The sequence below is a fragment of the Natator depressus genome, chromosome 6 (assembly GCF_965152275.1).
Source record: "Natator depressus isolate rNatDep1 chromosome 6, rNatDep2.hap1, whole genome shotgun sequence".
NCBI lineage: Eukaryota > Metazoa > Chordata > Testudines > Cheloniidae > Natator > Natator depressus.
Window position 1 is genome coordinate 112,529,719 of NC_134239.1, and position 23,170 is coordinate 112,552,888.

The 23,170-nt window shown below is 43.3% G+C and overlaps 1 protein-coding gene across 2 annotated transcripts in view; it reads left to right on the forward strand.

Moving 5' to 3' along the window:
- Positions 1-23,170, forward strand: part of KIF26A (kinesin family member 26A) — a 136,420-nt gene that overhangs the window by 59,560 nt on the left and 53,690 nt on the right. For both annotated transcript variants that reach the window (XM_074956332.1, XM_074956333.1), the window contains exon 4: positions 11,611-11,777. In XM_074956332.1, the coding sequence (XP_074812433.1) occupies positions 11,611-11,777 (167 nt within the window). The remainder of the gene's footprint in view (positions 1-11,610; positions 11,778-23,170) is intronic.

A 23,170-nucleotide genomic window follows, 5' to 3' on the forward strand; every position in this document is an offset into this window, starting at 1 on the left:
TGTCCATCCATGCATTGGCGATGATCCCTTGTATCACTTTTGATACCCTCCCCTTCTGACCCTCTCCAGTGACTGGAGGTGGCATGTGTGAGTTCCCGCACCTCCTGCTAACATACCAAGGTTAGAAAGACTCTGGTCTGGCTTTAAAAAGAACCAACACAACCCTGATCAAGAACTGTTAAGTTGCTGTGCATCTGTGTTAATCGAGCTCTCGGGCTGTAATAAATTCCATAAGCTGCTTGATTCTAGAGGGGTAAATAAAGAAGGCACTGACGATAAAGGAGTTGCACTGCACGCATATGAACTGTCCATCCCCTGCCTTGGGACTCCAGTGTTCTTTCTCTTTCATGGCTTTGCGTACTGACCAAACTCTCTTGGGGTGGGCTGACTTAGTGAGGAGTCAGCATGCATGTAGCCCAGAGGGCAGCATAAATTTTAGGCCTGTCACAGAGCCCTGTTTAGTAGCTTTGTGTGTGCTAAGGGCCCAGTTCTCCCTTCAGATGGCCAGAGCTTGTACATTTTTAAGCAAGATACTAGCTGCACAGTGACATGTACTCTGGTACCTGACAGGAAGGTTGGTCCCTAAAATTGTTTTCTTTAAAGTAGTTTAAATTTAACACACAGGCCCAAGCATGATCAAAATAGAAATTAGGAATGAATGTCTCCCATTTTTGCCTTTTATTTTCTTTATTGGGATTTCTATGCTGCTCATGATCAGAATATCTGAGCACCTCACAATATTAATGAGGATGTTCTTGGGTAGGAAAGTATTGTCGTCTCCATTTTACAGATGGAGTGAGGCACTGTGAGATTAAGTGACTTGCCTAGAATCCCATGGGAAGTCTGTGGCAGAGCCAGGGGCAGGCCACCCCAGGTCTCAGGATTCAAAGTCCTGTGCCTTGCATACATGACCATCTTTCTTCTCTTCCCTTTAAAGAAATATCGGGCTATTGGAAGTTTGCACTAATGAAAAGGCCTTTGCTCTGATTTGTCTTATGTGAGGAAAACAAATCCTAAGCTGATGTAAATGTATATTATTTCAAGCTTGTAAATGCCTCCCTTTGCTTTCAACTACCGACTTCTGTCAGGGGAGTCGGCCAAGAAACCATGGGCTGCAGATTTGGGCAAACAGTCCATTTTTAATTGTGACCAAAGTGGTAGTTTAAAACATAGTGAGCAGTGAAGCAGCCACATTTTGGCTTTGGGAAGCTGCATTCATTTCTAATGTGTGTTGATAAAACATGTCAGGTGAGGTTTTCTTGTGGCAGACAGATCCCAGTTATTCAAGCATAGGCTTTGTTTACTCCACTGAGACTGTTTGGAATCCATCCCCGACAAAGTAGTGATTTGAAAATGAGGAATATCCAGCAGGGGACTCCTTTCATTTGGGGCTGCCTTTTCCTCTGTGATCCTAAATCTGAGGGTGCCAGGTTTATACAGGGCATCTAGGAGGGCACACGGGTTTCTCAGAGTTTATTTGACAATGTGTTAATCAGCTGGTAGAGGCAAGAAAGAGATTCCGCTGGATACTGAGTGGCACAGAGCTGATTTTTCCACTGCCTGGGACTGGGTGTGGCCATTTACCCCGGTGTGAAGTCGCTGTAGAATGCTGCTAAATGAGAATGGTAGCATTTTACACCCACTTTGCATGAGCGCAAATGACCACACAAATGGCTAGATTTCTCAATGCCTGATGGTCTGTTTGTGCTAGCTTCAGTGTTGTAGAACAGGCATAGCCATTCCTCCCCAGGGAATGCCCTGGCGGGGAGCCTCTGCAGCAGCTCTGGCCTCAGCGGCATTCCAAAGCAGGGACCTGGGCAGCCTAGAGGAGAAGCAGGCATTTCAGGGGGTGGACGAGAAGTAGTGACTGTGGTGGCCCCACACCCCTGCCATAGGCATAGTTTGACCTCTATATTGGTGGGGACGGGGGGAAGTGGGGCATACACATACGGACACACCCATGTGCATGCTGATACTCCTGGGGGAATTCTGCACTACCGCTCAATGCAGAATTTTGCAGAAATTAATGGTTTTTGCGTATAATTTCCTTTCCTGCACAGAAATGGGCTGCTGGCTGCCACTACAGGCCGTTGAACCTGGCAGAGACTAGCTTGCAGATAGAATACACTGCAGGGGGGTGGGGGGAGAGTAGAGAGTTCCTAGCAGCTGCAGCTTCCAGCATGCCCTGAGGGAAGGAGATGATGGTGCGAAGGAAACTCCACACAAGCCTGGGGCCCCGTAACAGGCTGTTTCTCCCTTTGGATCCCTGGGTGGCAGGGAGAGGGTGTCTGGGCTGGGGGCGGGGGGGGGAGGCACGGCTGGGCTCTGGGCAATAGGAGGAGGTGTCTGGGCTGGGGAGGGGGGCACAGCTGGGCTCTGGGCAATAGGGGGTGGGGCATGGCTGGACTCTGGGCAGTAGGGGGAGGGTGTCTGAGCTGGGGGGCATGGCTGGGCTCTGGGAGGGAGGGGGTGTAGGTGGGCTGGGCATCCCCCATGGCTGGGCTCAGGAGGGAGGGAGTTCAGGTGTATTGAATGGGGGTGTGGCACTCTGGGGGAGGGGTTGTGTGTGTCTGGCCCCCTGGCTGGGCTCTGGGGGGAGGGAGGGGGCAGAGAAACAGGAACTGGGTTGTCATAGGGGTTTCTTTAACACTCTATTCCTGGAGGAATTTTTGTGTTGTTACAGACATACTTGCTGACAGGTATTTTGAAAGAAGGCATGATTATATAGTATTATTTTGACAAATAAAATTTGCAGAACTTAAAAATATTGTGTGCAGAATCTTTAATTTTTTGGCACAGAATTCCCCCAGGAGTAATACTGAAGCCAGTTTCCTTGGCTCACTGGCTCTCTCCCCTGCCTGGAGTGGTACCTGGGCTGCTGGTGCTCGGAGGGGGAGGGAATTTTCCGACTTAACAGGGGAGCCCCAGCTGCTGCTGGCGGCCACTCCAGCACCAGCTGCTGCAGCCATGTCACTGCTGTGCTACAGCTGTGACCACCTCCCTGCTGGGGTGGCTGCTGCTGCTAAGGGGACTCCACATGCCCAGCTCCTGCTTTCCCCCCCCCCCCCATTCCTGTATCCCTTTCTCTTCCCCATCCTCTCCCCACTTTCCCCTGCCCCATACCAACTCCTATTCCACCTGCTTCCCCACTCTCTCTTCCCCCTGTCCCTCTGTAGGCATTCACTTTTGTACAGTAGAGCAGCGGGCACTAGGACCCAGGAGGTGGCATCCAGCTGCCGAGACAGGGACCCAGAGCACAGGAGAACAGATGCTCCGCCCCACCTCCTCTGCTCCCTGCCAGCCGAAACATGCTGGGCAGGAGGAGGGGCAGCATGGGAAGCACAGAGCCCCTCTCCCTCACCTATCTCACTCGGGTAGAGCAGAGCAGGCCCTCCAGGGCAGCTCGGCTAGGGTTGCCAGGCACTGGTTTTCGACCAGAATGCCCAGTTGGAAAGGGACCCTGCTGGCTGTGGTCAGCAATGCTGGCCAGGCTGCTAAAAGTCCGGTTAGTGGCACATGGCTGCCAGAAGTGGCTGTCATGTCCAGTTCCTAGGGATAGAGGTCGCCACAGGGGCTCTATACAGTGCTGCCACCCTGAGCACTGGCTCCGCATCACTCATTGGCTGGGAACTGCGGCTGATGGGAGCTGCGGGGGTGGTGCCTGCGAGCGCAGGCAGTGTGCAGAGCCCCCCGGCCCCTCTGCCTAGGAGCTGGACATGCTGGCCGCTTCTGGGAGCTGTGCAGAACCAGGGTAGGCAGGGAGCCTGCCTTAGCCCCGCTGCGCTGCTGACTGGGAGCTGCCCGAAGTAAGCGCCACCTGGCTGGAGCCTGCGCCACGACCCCCCTCCCATAGCCCAACTCCCTGCCCCATGTCTGAACCCCCTCCCAGACCCTAACTCCCTCCTGGCGCCTGCAGCCTTCACCCCCTCCCGCACCCCATTCCCTGCCCCAGCCCTGAGCCTGCTCCTGCACCAACTCCCTGCCCCAGCCCTGAGCTTGTTCCTGCACTCTGAACCCCTCATTTCTGGCCCCACCCGGGAGCCTGCAGCTCCAGCCGGAGCTCTCACCCCAACCTCCTGCCCCAGCCCAATGAAAGTGAGTGAGGATGGGGGAGAGTGAGCGACGGATGGAGTGCGTGGGAGGTGGGGCAGGGATGGGGTCTTGGGGAAGGGGCAGGGCAAGGGTGTTCGATTTTGTGCAATTAGAAAGTTGGCAACCCTAAGCTCTGCACTCACAGAAATGGGGGGGAGGGAATGGCACATGACCCTCCGCCCTCCCCCACACCTTTCCTCTCTTTGGGGGAGCAATGCCCCCGTGCACCCCCCAAAAACTACACCTGTGACCTCATTGGGATCTCTGAAGCAGAGGCACAAGCCCTAATAGCTGCCCTAGCCTGTGCTGGGGCAGGAATAGCGCCCGTAGACCCTAAGCAAAGGCAGACACAAGCTGTCTCCTCTCCATCCTTGCACCGGCACAGGCATGAATCTGGCCCAAAGTGCATGACCGTGAAGAATCAGGCCCCACTTCTGTGCTCTCAGCATCTGATCCTGCACATATTGAATTCAGTTACAACATTCCCAGTGACTTCAGTGGGTGCAAGGACTGAGCCCTCAATCTCAAACATTAATCCAAATTCTGAGGGCCCTGAGTTTGCTCATGATTTTGAATCTCCTATGAGGTAGCTTGCTGCACTGCTGTGTGAGATGGTGGACAGACCCTCCTGTTTCTACTAAATTCTACCTCTGCTTTTTTTTCTGATGTGATTTTCAGGATGAAACAATAGTGAGGTGTTATAAACTCCCATTTGTAGCTGGCAGTGGTGCCTTTTTTGGGATAACTCTGTATTTGATTCACAGAGAGAGTGTGATGCACATAAAAGGCTGACACTGCAGGTTTAGGCACAAATTACGGGAGATGGTATTCTTGTTAGCACAGCACAGCTGCAGGTTGTAAAACAGCTACAGTAGTGTATTTTAGTTATAAACTAGTAGGGCAGTTTATAACAAGTCCCAGTGGAAACACACTTGTAAAAAGTTTATCCCAAACATGTTTCAGTTCAAATGGGCATTTACTTCATGATACCTTTACATGAGTCTGAAAGGGAGAAATTTCACTTCCAAGGTATGTGCACCCTTTCATCCATGCTTGGGGGAAAGGAGGGTTTACAGTCTGAGAATTACCCAGATAGTGATTTACATCAGATTTGTTCCAGTTAATGGTAGTAGGTCATAGAGTTTTAGCATGAATTGCTTTTGGGTAAAATTATTTATCATTATTTCATGTACAAACAGTAGCTTATATAAGATGCAAACTTGTTAGGCCAAGCAATTTCGACAATTCAATTAGCTGTTACCACTGTAGTTTTAAAGTGGAACTTACTGGATTAAAGGGAACCACCCCCCCGCAAACTCCAATGCAAAACCACAGGCCCAATCCTGCAAGAGCTCCACATACAAAATCCGCATTGTCTTCTGTTGGAATTCTGCATGCAGAATTCTTGCAAGATTGGCCCAGTGTTTGGAAGGAAACTGTGTCCAATTCTGATCTCACTTATGCTGGTGTAAATCAGGAATAACTCCATTAATATGAGTAGAGTTACATGTATGTAAAACTGCATTAAGTGAGAGGACAATTGGACCCATCCACTTTAATTTGTGTCCTTTTTATACTTCTCTCCTAAATGAAGCTACCTTTGGTTTTTATGTTTAGAAATCCTATCTGTTTCCTTTCTCTTATACCTCCATCCATTTTTCTTGGGATTTTCCTTTCTGGTTTTCTTCTACCTTCATTTTATTGTCCACAAATTTATTTGTCCTTCTCTCTTCATCTGTGTAAGCTTTTATATCTCAACTTTTGTTTCTTCTCTGTCCCCAGTGCCAGTTTATGCACATGATTTTACAATTACTATTCCACTGGAACACAGCAACAGCAGGCTAGCTTTATGGGTATTTCTGGGAAATTCTGTGGCCTGTGTTATCCTGGAGGTCAGTCTGAATGATCTCAGTGGTCCCTTCTGGCCTTGGCATCTATGAAACAATGGACAAAGGCCAGTGTCCAGAGACTGGAAACATTCTGGATGAATTTTTGGCTTTGGACCTCAAACTTTTATTAATAAGTTAAGAGCTTGTTAGAGCTGTAATTGTTACCTACTTTAGTTATAGGTAGACAAAAGCTTATGAACCTGGATATCTGATATACTGTATTGTGAAATTATCTACAATGTAATTTTGGAAAAGTCTGATGTATTTGAAACTAGGCAGATGTTTCCTGAGCTCCTCCCATACGGTCGCAATAGAGAGCACTGATCCATGTATGAGTATACAGAGAAAGGGCTCCGTTCCCTGGTGCTCCAGAACCCTAGTGAATGTACCTGCAGAGTGAGGGGTGGGGACATATGACACCATCTTTGGCTTGTTCTGCCCCTTGAAGCAAATTGGATCAGCCGCTCCCTCCCTACCCCCTCGCTTGCTAATCCCTCCCCACTTGATTCTGGTTGACTCCCTGCCTGCCCATTTAGACATCTCCTTGCTAGTTCTTTCCCCATCTATGTTGGATGGACTCATGCTCCTGCCTGCCCCATCTTCCACCTGCTTCAACAGACCTGCTGCAATACCTTTACCTCTGCCTCAGTGGAACTGCCTGTTATGCCCTTAAACCAGCCTGCTCCCTGGTGTTGTGTAAAGAATTACAAGGACTTTTTTCAAACATATTAAAGAAGACAAGTAGCTGGAGTTTGAGCCATCAATTCTGAAATCGTCTTTTTAAACCTCCTAATGGTAGTGATTGATATCTGGCTATTACTATGATTGGCACCCTATGAATACCTAAGATAGAAACCCTCACAGCAGCTCCATCCCAACTCTCCTCTGCTGCTGACTGGGGTGAGAGATGGGGTGGGATGTGTAGGAATGTACCAGCCCAACACTGAGAGGCTATGCAAGAATTGCTAGGGTGGCTCAGTTTCTTCACCTCCCCAGGCCCCCAGGTTCCTGGTGCTCACCCCATACTCTCTTTAAGACTCCCATCGCTGTCGTATTTCAATCTTTTAATTTAAAAAACAAAATGTATGGCCACTATTTGCAGCTCAGAAAATTTGACTTCCAACAGGAGCACCATGGACAAAGAGCACTGCTTGTGACTCTTGTGTGTGCATGTCCTCATGACTGGCCCTGGGATCCAGCAGGTCTTGCACAGGCCAAGAGAGGTTCCCCACAGTGAGGGGGCAGATTAGGTCAGGAGTCCCGACCTGGTTGCTCCAGCCACTGGCCAGCTTTCTCCCCTGCCACAGCACCTTCTAGAGACGCCTACAAAATCCCTGGCAGCCAGTCCTGAAGTGTGAAACACATGGGGTAAGATTTTCAGAAGTGTCGGCCTACTTCTGCTTTCATTGAAGTCAATGGGTGTGTGACTTATAGAGGGAGTGGAGTTAAATCCAATGCTGAGCAGTTGTGGAAATCTCTCCCTTGAGGATTATTCAGTTTCCGAAGGGTTAAGGTTTTTATTTTATTTTTATAAGGAACCATTAATCTTGTGGAGCAGAAGCCTATGGCAGTTAAAATATTCAGTGCAGTCAGTAACACATTATAATGACAAGGTTGTGATTTCTGCACTTGATCATGAATGATTTATGAAAATTTAGTAAACAGCGAAGGCACAGTTCCCTTTCAGCAGCCTATTGAAGTCATCTCCTTGTGCAGACTTGTGTAGTTTAAAAAAAGGCCCCAACAATCAACAAACCTGCTCCCATTCCCCTGGAAAATGATATTTTCAAAATACATCCTTCAGAAGAGCACTGTGGATGAGGTAATTCTCACGATTTAAAAGCAACACCTCCTTTCATTATCTTGCTTTAATCCTTCAGGGCCCATAGTTGAAATTGTCCTGAAATTGTTATCTGTGACAAATTGCAGTGAATGGGAGGTTCCCCAAGTTTTTGTTTTTAGTTTTCCTACCTCAGGGCAAGTGATCCGGACCTGCTCGATTTCCTAATGCCTGAACTGGCATTTCTTGAATCAGCAACACTTCTTTTCTCTGATGGCTGGCACTGGCAGAACTTACTTGTGCATTAGTCCACCTTCCCTCGTACTTTGTTTCTTTTCTGCTTTTCTCTCCTTCCTCTTTCATCTCTGGCTTCTCTCTCCTCCCACTCTCCATTTTTGCCTCTCTACTTGCTTATCAGAGAATGGTCTAGAGAATTTCTTTGCTAGCAGGACCGGTAGACACCATACACACTCTTGTTCTCTGCCTTCCCTAACCCCTCCTCCCCCCTTACCTTTCTCTCTATCTTTCTCCCAATCATATCGCCACCATCCCTTTCTGTACTTTCCCTCCCCTCCCTCTTTGCTTCACACTTAGTTAGAAAACATTCTCTCTAAAAGGCTCCCTGGGCTGGTTGTGAGTGTCCATCTTTGGGAGCATTCCGTGCAGTGTGGATGCTGAGCCTGCCCCTGTGTGAAGCACTTATTACAATCAGTTCTGGTCTCCTGTGACCCATCAGCAGAGCCAAGGAATGGGAAGTCAGTCCCTGATTAGAATCAACACTTCAGGAGCAGACCACTTCTAGTGCCAAACACTAGTAGTGCTTACTATTCTCTAACACTAATAGCACTTTTAGGGCCTGATCCAATGCCTGTTAATTTAGGTGGGAGTCTTTTCACAGATATCAATGAGCAGTGAATCTGGCCCTTAAGGCAACATTTTAAAAGAGCCTAAGGCCCAAATTTCTAAAGGTATTTAGGCATTGTTGTACTCAGCGTCACAGTGTCTAAGTATCTTTTTTCAAAAGGGGTTTAGGCACTTAGGCTGGGATTTAGACTCAAACTGACTTAGGGACTTAGACTCCTAAGTCTAACTGAAAGTCAATGGCATTTAGGCTCCTAAGCCACTTAGGGTATGTCTATACTGCAGTTAAACACCTGTAGCTGGTCTGTCTCGGCTGACTTGGGCTTAGGCTACGGGGCTGTAAAACTGCAGTGTAGACATTCTGACTTGGGCTGGAGCCCGAGTTCTGGGACCCCACAAGGGGGCATGCTGGCTCAGGATGGTGCAAACACTATTTGAAATGAATCCTAAGCTTTGAAGAACCTTTTTGTTTTTCTCTGTCAATATATGGCAAAACTGATGTTACCTCTGAGTTTAAGGATACTAATTGAGTAATTAAAGACTTAATGGAAAGGTATGGATTCTCTTTAAATACATTATTTCACTGATTAATTTATTGTGCATGCCTCCTTCTCATTTTTTTTTTTCCTTTCCAAGAATCAGTGCAGTCTCCTTTGGGTCCCACCTGTCGTTCGTTGATATAAATCTCTCTCTAAGAGCAAAGAGTAAAATCATTTCACTTACTAGGCAACTGCAGGCTAAATTTTCAAAGCGACCTTTTGGGCACTGCAACTTTTGTGTGCTGAACTGGAGTCCCCTTGGGGGGGACTGATGTTCAGCAAGTATAGAGCATCTGCCTTCTGAAAATCAGGCCCCATTAAAGCCTCTCAAGTTGGGGACTCAAAAAATTGAAGTGTCCAGAATCACTAGGCAGTTTTGGAAGTTTAGGCCTGTGGATTTTGAAAGGGGTAAGAGGTGGTGGGTATATATCTGCATTGTTATCCATTATCTGTATAGGGCCACATGCTATAATAGCTTCAAAAAAGGTGTGATAAATCCACTTTCATTATATGCATACTAGACATAAAAATATCTCATTCAGCAATAGAGCTGTATTAAATGAATAGCTGTTAAGAGATGTAACCTACTGTAAGACTAGAAATGTGGTGCAAAAAAAGGTTATCCAGTCAACAGATTCTACTGAGTCATCATAAATCTCTGTTATCTGTTGCCTTGAAATTCCATGAAGTATCATGTTAGCTGTGCACATTTCACTTTTAGCTTTAGATTAAGAAGTGTCTGCCCAGAAAATCCAGTAGTTCATAAATCTTTGCTTCTTCTGTAATACTTTGTAACTTAAATGTATGATTCTCCTGCTAGCCACAAAACACTGTTGCGTAAATTCCAGTGCTATAGAACTCCACGAAGAAATTTCTGTGAAATTCAGTGGGGACCAGGCTTTGGCCCTATAGTTTTAATTTGTAGTAACAAAAGGTGTACATGGAATTTATGGATTGCCTTCTGGAAGATTCTTTCTTGGAGTCAAGTTTCCTAAATCAGTCTGTAAAAATGTTTTTAGTGAATTGCTATGGGGAAAAGCATCAACCACTTAACAAACCCCACCACCCAAACTCTGTAAGCATCTGATCCTTAGACTTCAATGGGAATAGCGGGTGCCCAGAACCTGTCAAGATGCACTTAGCACTTTTGAAAATTGGGCCCGCAATGAAACTCCATGCAGCACTTCAGGTGTGAAGTGACTGACTAGAAAGGAGTTGCTTGACATCTGAAGAATTTTGCCACTCCCACTCTGATGAGAGAAGCTCAGTTTGGATTTTTCAGAGTGTGACAAAGCTGAGGTATTGACTGTAAGTGTGGATGCACTATGATGTCTGTGTAGCAGATAGTTCTTTAAAACTTGATCTGTGGTGGCCTAGAATTTAACATTTGGTGGCATCCCAGGGAGTATTTAATTGCATTTGTGCTGCATTACAAGGCTGTCTCCTTTTCCTGAATTTATTTTAGTTAATTAGTTGTAAATGTCAGAGGAGTATTTCAAATGACAGAAAGATCCTATGTTATCATACATGAAGCAATTAACTCTTCTGACAAATATTTATTGTTGTGTCTTCTTTAATTAAGCCTTTTGTACTCTTGGAAATACAGCGTGTTCTCCCCAAAAGGACACTTTTCCAGCTCTGTGGTTGTGTATTTTTGCAGACTGCCATGGACATCGCAACTAGCTTAATGAAACTTGGCAATGGAAGAGTTAATAGGCCTACATGTCAGGATACTTACATGACACTGTCTGTTTCAGAATACTGATTTCTGTGCCATTTTGGCCGAAAAACCAACCAAACAAAACCCCAAACAAACCAAAACCTCCCCCAAACACCACTGATTTGGGACATTACACTGAAAATGATTAATCCCCAGGCACTCTTGTTCTTTGCACAGATACCATTTGCAGGAGAAATGTAACATACTTGTGCCGTTGAGACCGATGATGTTGGAAAAACAGCAGAGCAGAGGCTTATATAGGTTTTTTATTTAAAAAATTGATGTTTTTACTTGTTTCTCGTTGCTGCTCATATGGAAACAAGTTACAAATATGACTGTTTGTTTAGCTCCTTTTAAACAGATAGGTCTCGTAGTTGATGTGCCACTGAGAAATAATTCCTGACAGTTATAACTGAACCAGATAAACAGTTCTGCCAGCCGCAAAATAACACGGTAAAACAAAAGGGTTCTGCTTATCGTTTTCCATTTCTTCATGCTTGTCAAACTGTTTAACTGTGCATTACCCAGAACAAAGGGTCTCCGTATTACTCTGCTTGTCTGCTGTGGTCATGGTTTTAACCTTCTCCACTGCAGGGTCCTTTATGGCATGCTTGTCCACCTTCATTACTTCTTCCTTGCTGTTCCTATGTTTTAAGCACAGGCTGTCATACATTTAATCTATGTTCATATGTATACATCCGCATATGTATCTTTAAAATTTTTCTTCAGGCAGAAACGGCAACAGAGGGTGGACGGGAAGGTCCTAATGTTCACGTCGCCTCAGGGCTGAACAACTGTGACCAAACTGGAACAGGCGGCTCACTGACCTCGCAGAGTTTGGTTGCTCCTGCTGGGGCCTCTGCTGGTACTTCAGCTGCGGCTTCATTCTTCATAAGGTAGTGTTCATCTTTACAATTTACATAATTGCTAATGGATGTTACGTGGTTATAAATTGAAGGTTCCACTATGAATAACAGTTCATGTTAGATTATGGTGGCAATTGCTGAGAAGGGAGGTAACCATCCTCTCCGGACACTGGCCTTGCACCATTGCTGAGGTCATGTTTTTATTTCTGGAGACCTAATGGGTATAATTACATATAACAAATCCACCACATGATAGGCTTCCTTTGAGCAGGGGTTTTGCTGCTTTATTCTGGCAGAACTGAGAAGAGACGCTTGAACATCATCTACCTCTATTATAATTTGTACAGTCATCAATGTTATGTACGCACACAATTGACATACATTTTCAGAAACTCCTCAAAAGAAGTACTAAAACTTTGTGGATTATTAATGAGATTGAAGCCAAGGCTGTCCCTCTTTATGCCAATCCAGCTTTTGTATGAGTGCATGAAGAACTCAGTTGTGTTATCCAAAATGCTGACATGTACCATAGTATAACTTGTAAAATCAGATGTTGTTCTTGTTCATGCACGTCCAGCTGCTGATCTAAGAATTATTTTGGGGTAGTTCTCTGGTCTGTGCCATACAGGGAGTCAAACTAGATGATCATATTGGTCCCTTCTGGCCTTACAAGCTACATATCTACAAGATGGTGTGTGTGTGTGTATAACCAAAGGAGCAAACCCTTCATTCCACATGCTAATATTGCTTATGAAAAATTTGCTCATAGTGGTACCATATTAACATGCATCCATGTTTGAGCTATTTTTTCTTCCCATCTACCCCAAAGGGTAAGTCTGTATTTTGACATTTGAGATTATTTGAGAAAAATGAAAAACACTCTTTATTTAGGTTGTTGTACAGTAACACAGGGTTTCTCAAACTTCATTGCACCACGACCCCCTTCTGACAACAAAAATTACCACACGACCCCAGAAAGAGGGATTGAAGCATGGCAGCGGGGCCGAAGCCTGAGCCCTGACTCCCAGAACAGGGGCCAAACCTGAAGCTTGAGGGCTTCAGCCCTGGGATGGGGGGGCTGTAACCTGAGCCTTGCTGCCCATGGCTGAAGCCAAAGTCTGAGCCCTGCCACCTAGGGCTGAAGCCCTTGGGCTTCAGCTTCATCCCTGGATGGCAGGGCTTGGACTTTGGCTTCAGCCCCGGGCCCCAGCATGTCTAATGCCAGCTCTGGCGACCCCATTAAAACAGGGTCGTGACCCACTTTAGGGTCCCGACCACAGTTTGAGAACTGCTGCAGTAACATAATATACGCCTGTAAATAGCATTTTCCCCCCCTGTAACAAAAATAGGCTCTCTGGCTAAAAGCTTGAATTTCAAGGTATAGCCTGTAATAAATTGTTAGGACCAACTGGCAGAGTTTTCAGAGTAGGGGTTCATTGTGAAAATGGTTACTGAACTATATTGGTGAAAATGCTGGTGCTCTAATTGCTAATGTTGCTTAAATGGAAAACTGTTGAGCAGATAGTAAGTAAGTTCTAAAAAAACCCCCAAAACAAACTTTCAGGGACTCCTTCGTGCTTTTCAGTTTCTTTTCTATACAAAACTCAATTTGTAACATTCTGTTGGGAAAGTTCAGTGTGTTCAAATGTTCAAGTTTTCAAATAGTATTAAGAAATTTTCATGCTGGGAAAACTCGCTAATATAATGCACACAGAACATCCTTTCTTTTCTCCTTTTAATATCTTTTTGCCAGATTTTCTGATGTATTTGAGTTTAAATGAAGCCTTTGCTTCTTCCCAGGCCAACTTCTCGTGACATTACGCCTCATATTCTTCATAGAAATATCGCTATGATAGGAAAAAGGTATAACTAAGATATGTTTTATGGAAGATGGGGTATCATTGGAAAGGTTATGATTTTCTGAATGTGATGATCCTATTTGTATGCATGTATCATTTCTGTATCTGAAGTTAGGAATATTGACTATGTAATAATTACAACTGTGTTTTCATCTGGGGAATGCCCACCCGACAGTATGCAGTCAGCCTGGAATGGGCCATTAGGAAGATTAGTATCTTCAAAGTCCTATTGATGTCCCTCCTTCCTGGGAAGCTGCTTTGACGCTTCAGGGTCATGTGATCATGTCACCTGGTACTGGACACCATCTTGGACTTCTAATGTTTTCCCTTAAGAGGGGGCGGTGGTCAAACTGGGTAACAAAGGATTCCCGCTATATGCAAATCCTATTTAAGGCTGGGGAGTGAGTTAATCTAGGTTCTTCTCCACTGCCTCCCCGCCCAAGCAGGAAGACTGCTGAAAACACCTAAAGAAACAAAGGAGCTAAACTGGGGGAGGCCAGGGGTTGAGCCCAGGTGATCAAGGTCTAGCCTGTGAAAGGAATACCTGGAGATTTAAGCTGCAAGCAGTGCAGTTTACCTTCAAGAAACTCTGCAACCTGCATAAAACAAAATTTAGGGTGAGAATTTGCTACTATTAATCAGTTAATTTAATGTATTAAGTTTAGGTTCCGTGTTTTGTTTTATTTGCTTAGTAATCTGCTTTGTTCTGCTTGCTATCCCTTATAATCACTTAAAATCGACCTTTTGTAGTTAATAAACTTGTTTTTTGTTTATTCCAAAACCAGTTTGTGCAATTCATAACTGGAGGGGCGGGGACGACAGGAAAAGCTGTGCATATCTTCCTCCACATTGAGAAAGGGAGTGGATTTCATGAGCCTACACTGTATAGATCTGTATCCAGTGCAAGACAATATATTTTTGGGTTTGCACCCCAAAGGAGGTGTGCACTTTAGTGCTGGGCAATCCCTTATCTGAGTCTTCCCACACAGAGCTGATCTCAGGGTCTGTATGCCTTTGCAGCTGGGTGTGTCCCTACCTGTGTGTGTGCTAGAGGAGGCTTGAGGGCCTGGCACAACAGGACAGGGTGAGAGAGCCCAGGGTGGTGGAATGGGCGGGGTCAGTGGGACCCCTGTACATCAGGTGTGGGCGAGCAACTCGTCGCACTTCTCTTCTTCCATGATCCTATTTAAAGACAAATACTAGTCTGAATTTGTGTCCTGTTATGACTACAGATAATATGCTGCTCTACACACAAAATAACTATATTAGAGGGTAATTCACACCCTTCGTTGTGCAAATTCTGTGTGTGGGCATTCTTACTTTGATTAAGTTCAAGTTATTTTGGATTTATTTCAGTGCAAGTTTGTATGTACACAATCTTATGCAAGTACAATGTGATAACTTCACTGCAAACTCCAGAAGACAGAGAAGTAGGACTTGAGGGAGGAAAAAATTCTTACTCAATCTCAGATATCTGAAATCATGGGGCGCAACTGTCCAGATAAATTGCCTTCTCTTTAAGAGTGTAGTTTTGGGGTTTTTTTAACCCTGGTTTCTTCTTTAATGATTTTTATTGGCATGATGCAAAATAAATTGAAGTCAGTGGAAAAACTCCCATTGACCTCACTGGGTTTTGGATCAAGCTCTAAATGCTTTCTATAAATCCATCTTTGTTTCCACTGAATCAAAATTTTACCGATTTAGCACTTAAATTCTGGCTAAAACATTTAAAATCCATTAGTTATGCTGCTTGTTCCCTATCATTATTCCTTAGGAGAATGTCTTTTGTTCAATTGTTAACTAAATAACAGAGCGAGTTGAACTTTTTTTGCAGAATTTTCTTTTTTAATGACTTGTATCAAAAATGAAACTTCTTGAAAAATGATCAGTTATCAAAATTTGCTATGAGGTTTTATTGAAATTATTTTAGGATTTTTTCATATACAAAAACTTTCATTCTCTTACTGAAAACCAGGTTTTCAGCAAACAAAAATGTTTAAAAACAACTTGAAATATGATTTTTATAAAAATGTAGGCTAAAATATTGCAGAAAATTTCCCCCAAAATGGAAAATAGGTTAATTTCAAACCCTGTGAATCAGAAACAACTTCAGAAGCAGTTAAAGCAGATACTGCTGCCCAGGGCCACCCCTTCCTTCCAGCACTCCTTGGTACCAGAACTGGGCAAGGAGATCCCCCTTTTGGGGGCTAGGACTAATGCAGCACCAGCCTCAAATCCCCCCAGCCACGTAATATTTAGGAAAGAAAGCCAGGCAGAGATTGAAGCTGACCTGAGCACCTGCAGAAACAGCTTAATCATGGACTACTGGCTATTGATGTCATTGGAGTATTTTTTTATACTTTTGGTCAGACACCTGGTGCTGATTGGCTGTTTGCTCTAACCGCCACCCGCCTCCTCCCTCAATCTTTTTGCCTCATTCTATTCTTGCCTTTCATACCCTCCAGCTTCCTCCCCTTCCTCTTCTTCCCTGCCCTATGCCCTTCACTCCCTTCCTTTTATGTCCCCTCTCCCTTCTGTTGTCTTTGTGTTTAGCTAATCCCCCTCTCAACTAAACACCATTCTCCCCTCAATAAAACAGAGAGGAATAATGGCACCAACATGTTGTTTGCTATCGCATTGTTCACTCTGCTTGTATGTTCTACTTCTTTTGCCTATCTTGTCTGTCTTGCCTATTTAGATTGTAAGCATTTTAGGGCAGGGACTGTCTACTACCCTGTGTTTGTATAGTGCCTCATGCAATTGAACCCCGTTCATGGTTGGTTCCTAGAAATGACGGTAATAAATATGATTATTAATAATAATTTGTGGGTTTGTGCAAAATCATTTTCCTTCTTTTTGACCAGCTCCCCTGACAGTTGGAATTTTTCACTCAAGTCCTTTTTGTTTAGTTTTGGGAAAAGACCTATTCTATTAGTCATAGAAATAAAGTAGATCAATAAAAGTATGCCTGTAAGCTAAATTTTAGCATATTGCAGATGTAGTTTAAATTACTTTGAAATACAATAAAGCCCAAATAATGAGTCTACCTTTACCGAGGTGAGTAGTACCATTCACTTGAATGGGATTTCTCACATGAACAAATATTTCCAGGATCAGGCTCAGTATTATTGTTCTTAGGGAAACAACATTTATCTCAGTCAGGAAGGCCAACTAGAGGTATGCAGGCATGTTTGGGCAGCCTCTGGTTGGTTCATGGATTTACAGCCCGCTCCAACCTTCTGGCATCTCTGCTGACATTAAAATCTGCATCTTTACTGAGTGTTGCTCTCTCCCCTTTTCATTATTGTATGCTTAGCCATGCCTGGGGGGAGGGGAGAGTCATCTGTACTGTGTTTATTTGCTTATGTTTGTTTCTTACCCCAAATTATAACCCTATATTTGTAAGTTCACAATTAGTTGCTCTGAAGATAGTAAACAGGAGAACATGGCTTCAGGTGGGTAAAAATAATTAAGTTCTGCAGCAAAATATTTTTCTGGGTCTACAATATATGCATGATTCCAAATGAAGATAATTTAAGTAGCCCTTGTACAGAATGCATTTCTTTGGTTAATAAATATGCAATCTGAATCTGCATATTGAGTAAAGAGTTTTTTCATTTTACCTGCTTGCTCAACTTCTTCAAGCTTAATTATGTGTTTTGCTTTTTTATTTATTTTGTTATTTTATTCATCAGCTTGAAATGCAAAAATCTCTGAAGTGGAGGTGCTGAGCATCCAAAATCAAAACCAAATATTAAAACCGTGGATGCAAGTGTGTCAGCAGAATAAAGTCAGTTTTAATCTTCCCTCATCCCTTGCTGTATTACAAGAAAAACGTTTTGACCAATATTGGACTCTGTCACATTCAGACCTGAAGAAGAGCTCTCTGTAAGCTCGAAAGCTTGTCTCTCGAAGCTGGTCCAAAAAAAGATATTACCTCCCCCACCTTGTCTTTCTAATATAAACAAACTGTCAGAACCTGCAGTCTGTAATCAGTGCGAGTGTTACCTCAGTAAGGACTACAAGGTTTGGCAGAAATAACAGATTTCCAGCAAGAAACTGGCAGAGTAAGAAGGCTTTCCTCTAATAAAACAAAATAAAAAGGACAGATTCAGAGCCAACTTCTGTTCTCACTTCAGAGAAGAGGCTCCTGGTATAAGAGGAGTAGAACTGTGTCCTATATTGATCAGATTTAAGAAAAGTACAGTGGAACAGATCTGAAGTCTAGTATTTGTAGAACTGTCAGGGAATGAACTCTGCCTAGCTTTAGCAATCTGAATTTTATAACCATTGCCTGGCTGGCTGTTTTTTTTTTTTTTTTCCCCTAAAGAAAGTGATATGAAAAGCTTTGTTCTTACTAAATGAAACACTTTATAGTTACAGTACTACTAAGTGGGCCCAGTCCTGTTGTCACTGTTTCTTATGGGGGTACCATATAAGGCTGTTATAAGATGTAAAACTTTTGTTGACTGAACACCTCAGGGAGAGGGAGCACTGTAATTTCCAAGAGCAGGAAGGAGAAAGGGAGAGAGGAAGAGGTTAGGAATGAGAGTGCACTGGGGGAGAGGTTAATTGCCTAGTTACCAAAAGGGAAAACACCACTCCCCTGAGAGAAAAAAATCAAGCCCCCTAAAAACTGAAGCAATCGCCATTAATTTGTGACTTCGGCCTGTTTGTGACTTGTGACAGTTGTGGTGATTTCTGTGTTCCTCGATAGGAGTTCTGCTTCAATGAAGCCATCTGTGGCTGGCCCTGACACAGAAAGACAAGACTGAAGTAAGATTTGAGCAGTGCAGGATGTTTGTTGAAGAATCAGAGGGATTTAAACCCTTAGTGTAAGAGGCTGGATCACATGATGGGAGGAGGAACAACAATATATTAAGTAATTCTTCCTAAATCTTTATCTTGGTAGATTTTTGGAATAGCCCGTCTTCTTTTCTTCCTCCCAAATTAGCTTATGAGAGATGTTATTTCTTGCATACTATATGTCTCTTACACTGCTAAGAGCTTTTGCAAGGTGTTTGTATATGTGCCAATTAATCACGTTTGCGTTTGCAAAATGACTTCCATCGAAAGTAGGATAATTAACTGTAGTTGCAGTGTCTTAATACCCATGCTACCATTTTTGTTTTATCAAATATCTTTTTAATTACTGTGTTTACTTGGGTTACTGAATCACTCCATTGTGATATAGGGTAAAATTCTAGGCTCCTAAATAATTTATGCACTTTTTGAGAGTTTTGCCTATAGGGCCCAATTCACCAATATATTCTAATTTTATTCTGGGGTAACTCCATTTAAGTTAATAAAAATCGAGTAAGACAGCATTGAATCAGACTCATTATTTTTCTGTTGCCTGCCTACTCTTGAGTGTGCAAGAAAACTCTCCATTTATATGCATAGTGTTTTTTGCTGTTTACCAGGAAAAATTCTATTCATCAGTCCATTTGCTTATCAAGGTCATAAAATATCCAGACAGTGAATAGTATGCATTATATTTAGAAACTTAGTAGGCTTTTTGTAGATTCAGGATACTCAATCATATTTTAATTCATGTGAGTTGCGGATTAAAGAATCTAATTATTCACTAATGAGCAGTAATGGTACATATAAACCAAGGGTCACTATCCTATTACAGGCACCTGATGGTTCACTGATAACCATTTGGTCGTTAGATTGACCATAAAATACAGTCAATAATTGAGGTTACTCACAGAGCAGACACCTTATCAGCTTTAGGCATGGTGGGACAGCTTGTCAGTACTCAGTATACTGATTGTGCTGTGACTGAGCATATGATTAGGGTATTGAAGCAGTGTGTATCTAATGAAACTTCAGGAAAGGCATAGCAATATTTACCACAACCACTAAATGACTAATGTGTTATTGTTCCAAGCCTCAGATGCTTCAATTAGTTCCAATAAACTGTATCTTGAATATTTATTTTAATGTGATCTAGTGTAGCGGTAGGCTCAGGACTTCAAAAATTGTGTGTACAGGCTTTACACTAGTCTAAATTTGGAATGTTTGGGGGATAGATACAATGGTTATGAAATCTGTATGGCTTTGAATGAAAATCTAATGGAAGGAATAGAGGCTATCATGCCGGTTCCACATTTTGCTGTTTATTTTTGCATTTTTATATTTAAAATACTTTCTGAAAAAGTCAGGCATCACCTATTGCATAAGATTAAAGCTATCTGTGGCAAAATTTTATAGCCCTATATTCTGCTCTTAGATTCATCCATGCAGCTCCCATAGACTTGCATGTGTGGATTTGAAGTCAGAATTTTTTCCTTAGTATAATTTTGCCATATGAACAGTCAAAATGTTCTAATTCATGAAGCCTTCTAGGGAGACTTCATACTGTATCACAATGCTTTATACTATCTGTGAGAAATCAGACCTAAGATCCATTTTTTTTTTACTATTATATTTTTTCCATGACAATACCTTAACTTTCATAAATTATTTAATACAGCGAAGGATGCAAACTGCCTTTTGTCTTTCTGAACTGCTATTGAAACTTCTGTGATGTGACCTTGGAAAGTAACCATAGAAACGTGTTAAAAGCGTTAACCTAAAATCTGTAGTTCACTATGACAGTGATGCAAATTCCGTGAAAGAAGATTATGATGTGTTAAGAATACTAGTGGCAGATATTACCTGTAACCTATTAAACCTGATTATTCCATGACTATCAGTACTTTCAGAATTTAATAGAGTTTTGTGCTTTTTTCCCCTCCAACATTTTTAAAGTTGCTATATTAAAAAACTGTAGCTAAATCAATCTAATTTGTCAGTCTAACTTGCAATCCTATTAAATACAGGCATTATTTTTCTACTGAGTTCATAATACAGTTCACCAGTTCTCTATATTTAATAGCTGTAAACTTTTACTCTCTACCTGGCTGGGGTTGACTGGCATCATAGCTTTGTGCAGAGTTGGTATAATTTAAATCTTCTTGACAGATAAAGTGGATAACTGGGTTAAGAGTTATGTAGATCACTAGAAGGTAAAGGGAATTTTTTGACTCATCAGATACTGAATTAGACCTTTTAGTGCTGGCTTGCTGTGGTGAAGACTAGTTTGTAAGTCTGAAACAGAAGTCAAGGGTAGTCCTTGATATTGCTAAGAATAACAGCAATGGAAGTCCAGCTGAATGAGGGGGAGAATGAAGCTAAGTCACTGATTATTAATTTCCTCATTAAGCACAATCCACACCCAAGAAATCCTAAGCTTTCTCTTGGTATGATAGAAAAAAATAAAATTTGAATTAATTAGCTAGAAAAGCCCAGTACCAGCACATCCCAATTAAAGCTACCCTACTGATAAATATATCCCTATCCCCATGTATATTTCATCTTCAGATTGCCATTTAATAGCAATAATGAGCTAGGTACAGGGCCATTCCTGGGGAGCAGTGACTGACTAGTATTAATGGTCCTTGATTACTACTTGGAACATTAACCCTTTCTCTTTAATCCCCCTGCAATGCCCCAGTCTCTATTGTTGCTGTTTAATTTTTGTTTGGAAGGACATCTTCTTCCTTAAGTTTAATAAACCATAACATTTACACCTGCACTGGAAACTGTAGGACATGCACCAATTTGGCTGTGTGTGTGTATTTTAAGCCACATCCCTGTGGTGTTTAGCACAGTGTTATGCCATCATGGAGAAGTGACAATAGGAAGAGCAGGGACTATAGAATTGTACGATATCTTGTAACATTTTAGGGCAATTTATGAGTTCCTATTTGCGGTGGCAGCATAATACTGTCTATAAATAAGAGCAACAATGGATGTGTTAGTTGCATCCTGTTTCATGTTAACACACGAGGGGGATTCTGTGATGAATCCGAACTAGAAAGTCATGTTTGAATCAAGCAGGCTTTGCTCTTTAAGGCAGAAATGGCTCTCAGAACACCAGACCAAAGAGGGAGGGAAGATCAGAAGCACATTACTGATAATATCACTAATATAGCACCATACATTTACACAGTAAGCCAGGTTTCCTGCTGTGAAGAGCTTGCAGTCTGAGTTTAACAAGGCAAACAAAGAAAATACACAGAACAATAGTTCAGGAAAGGGAGAGTGTAGAGGAGTTGCAGCAGTCAGGAGAAGAGGTAAGGTAGATTCCAAGGCATCAACAGACTGAAGCTGAGACAAAGAGAGCAGTAGAAAAGTCAGAGAGGTTAATGGACTAGAGATCAGAAAAGGACAGTGATTAGACAGGGGTGGGGGAGACTGCAATGCTGGCGGAGAGCAAATGGTGATCAGAGAGGGGGGCTTTAGAGAGATGAGAAAGAGAACAATCAAGAGAGTGACTGTCATGGAGAAAGGGGGAATCAGTCCTCAGCTGCAGATCAGGGTTAACAAGAGGCATTTAGAGCCAGGGGGATTAGAAGGGTCATCAGCATAGAAAATAAAGTCAGTGAGAATGAGGGAAGGGGATCATGGCAAGAGCCAGGGAGAGAGCGTGCCAGGCATCCAAATCAGGGAAATAGGAAGGAAGAGCAGTTAGGATGGAGATAGGGGAGAGGGGTAGCTAGCCAGAAGGCATGGACCGCAAACAAGAAGAAGTGGGATGGGAAGGAGGGACAGGCTGGAAATGGGAAAATGGAGAGAAAGAGGAGGCCAGTGCAGCAAGAGAAGGAGGGGGCACTCAACGAAATGAAACAGCAGAGACTATGTTGGAGGGAAAGAGCCAGGTTTTGGTGAGGTGAAGTAGGTGGAGGTCAAGAAACCATGGAGGAGGTGACCAGATTCTCAAAACAAAAAAAAAAAATGGGGCACTTTTCACACTGGGGCTGGGTGAGAGAAGGGGGGCATATGGATGGGAACAGGCCCCACTTCTGGTGGTGATGCAGGTGCCATCTATCTGTCCCTCATTTTTTGGTGAGTGTGGGGGGTGGCCCCTCGGTGTCTCTGGCCTGGAAACGTTGCGATGTCTGTTCCCCTGGGTGATATGACTGGGTGGGCGGGGGGAATGGTTTCCCAGACTGTCCCACCATGCCCCCAACTGGGAGGGAAGAGTCAGAGGGAGTTGCTGATTATAAAATGAGACACTTAGATGACCTATTGTAAGGCTCCAAATTTCTGGGATTGACTGTTGACTAGTCCTGTCCTGGGTTGGGGGTGGGGGGGAAGAAATGAGACATTGGGTCACTTTAATCATTCATAGGGATGGAGTAGGGACTCCAAAGGGAGCAGGAGGCAGAAAGGGAAAGGGCAGAGGAAGAAGAAGAACCAGGCTGGTAAATATTAGAGTCATTATACCTGGTAGAATGCTTTAAAAATCCTTTGCAAAGTGTACAGCTCACCCATCCAGGCTGGATAAATACCTTGGAATGCGTTCGGTGCACGCTTGCTAGTAGCTCCTAGTAACAATAAATGTCCTGTGTCTTTTTATTCAGTTTTGTGACACAATAAATAAAGAATTAGTACTCAACAAAACACATCCAGTCTCTACAGCTATCCATCCAGTTACCTTATAGATCCTTGTACCTTGAGGCTAATCCCTCAGGAGATGAGGGCTGACTTTCATCAGCCACTAAACACAGA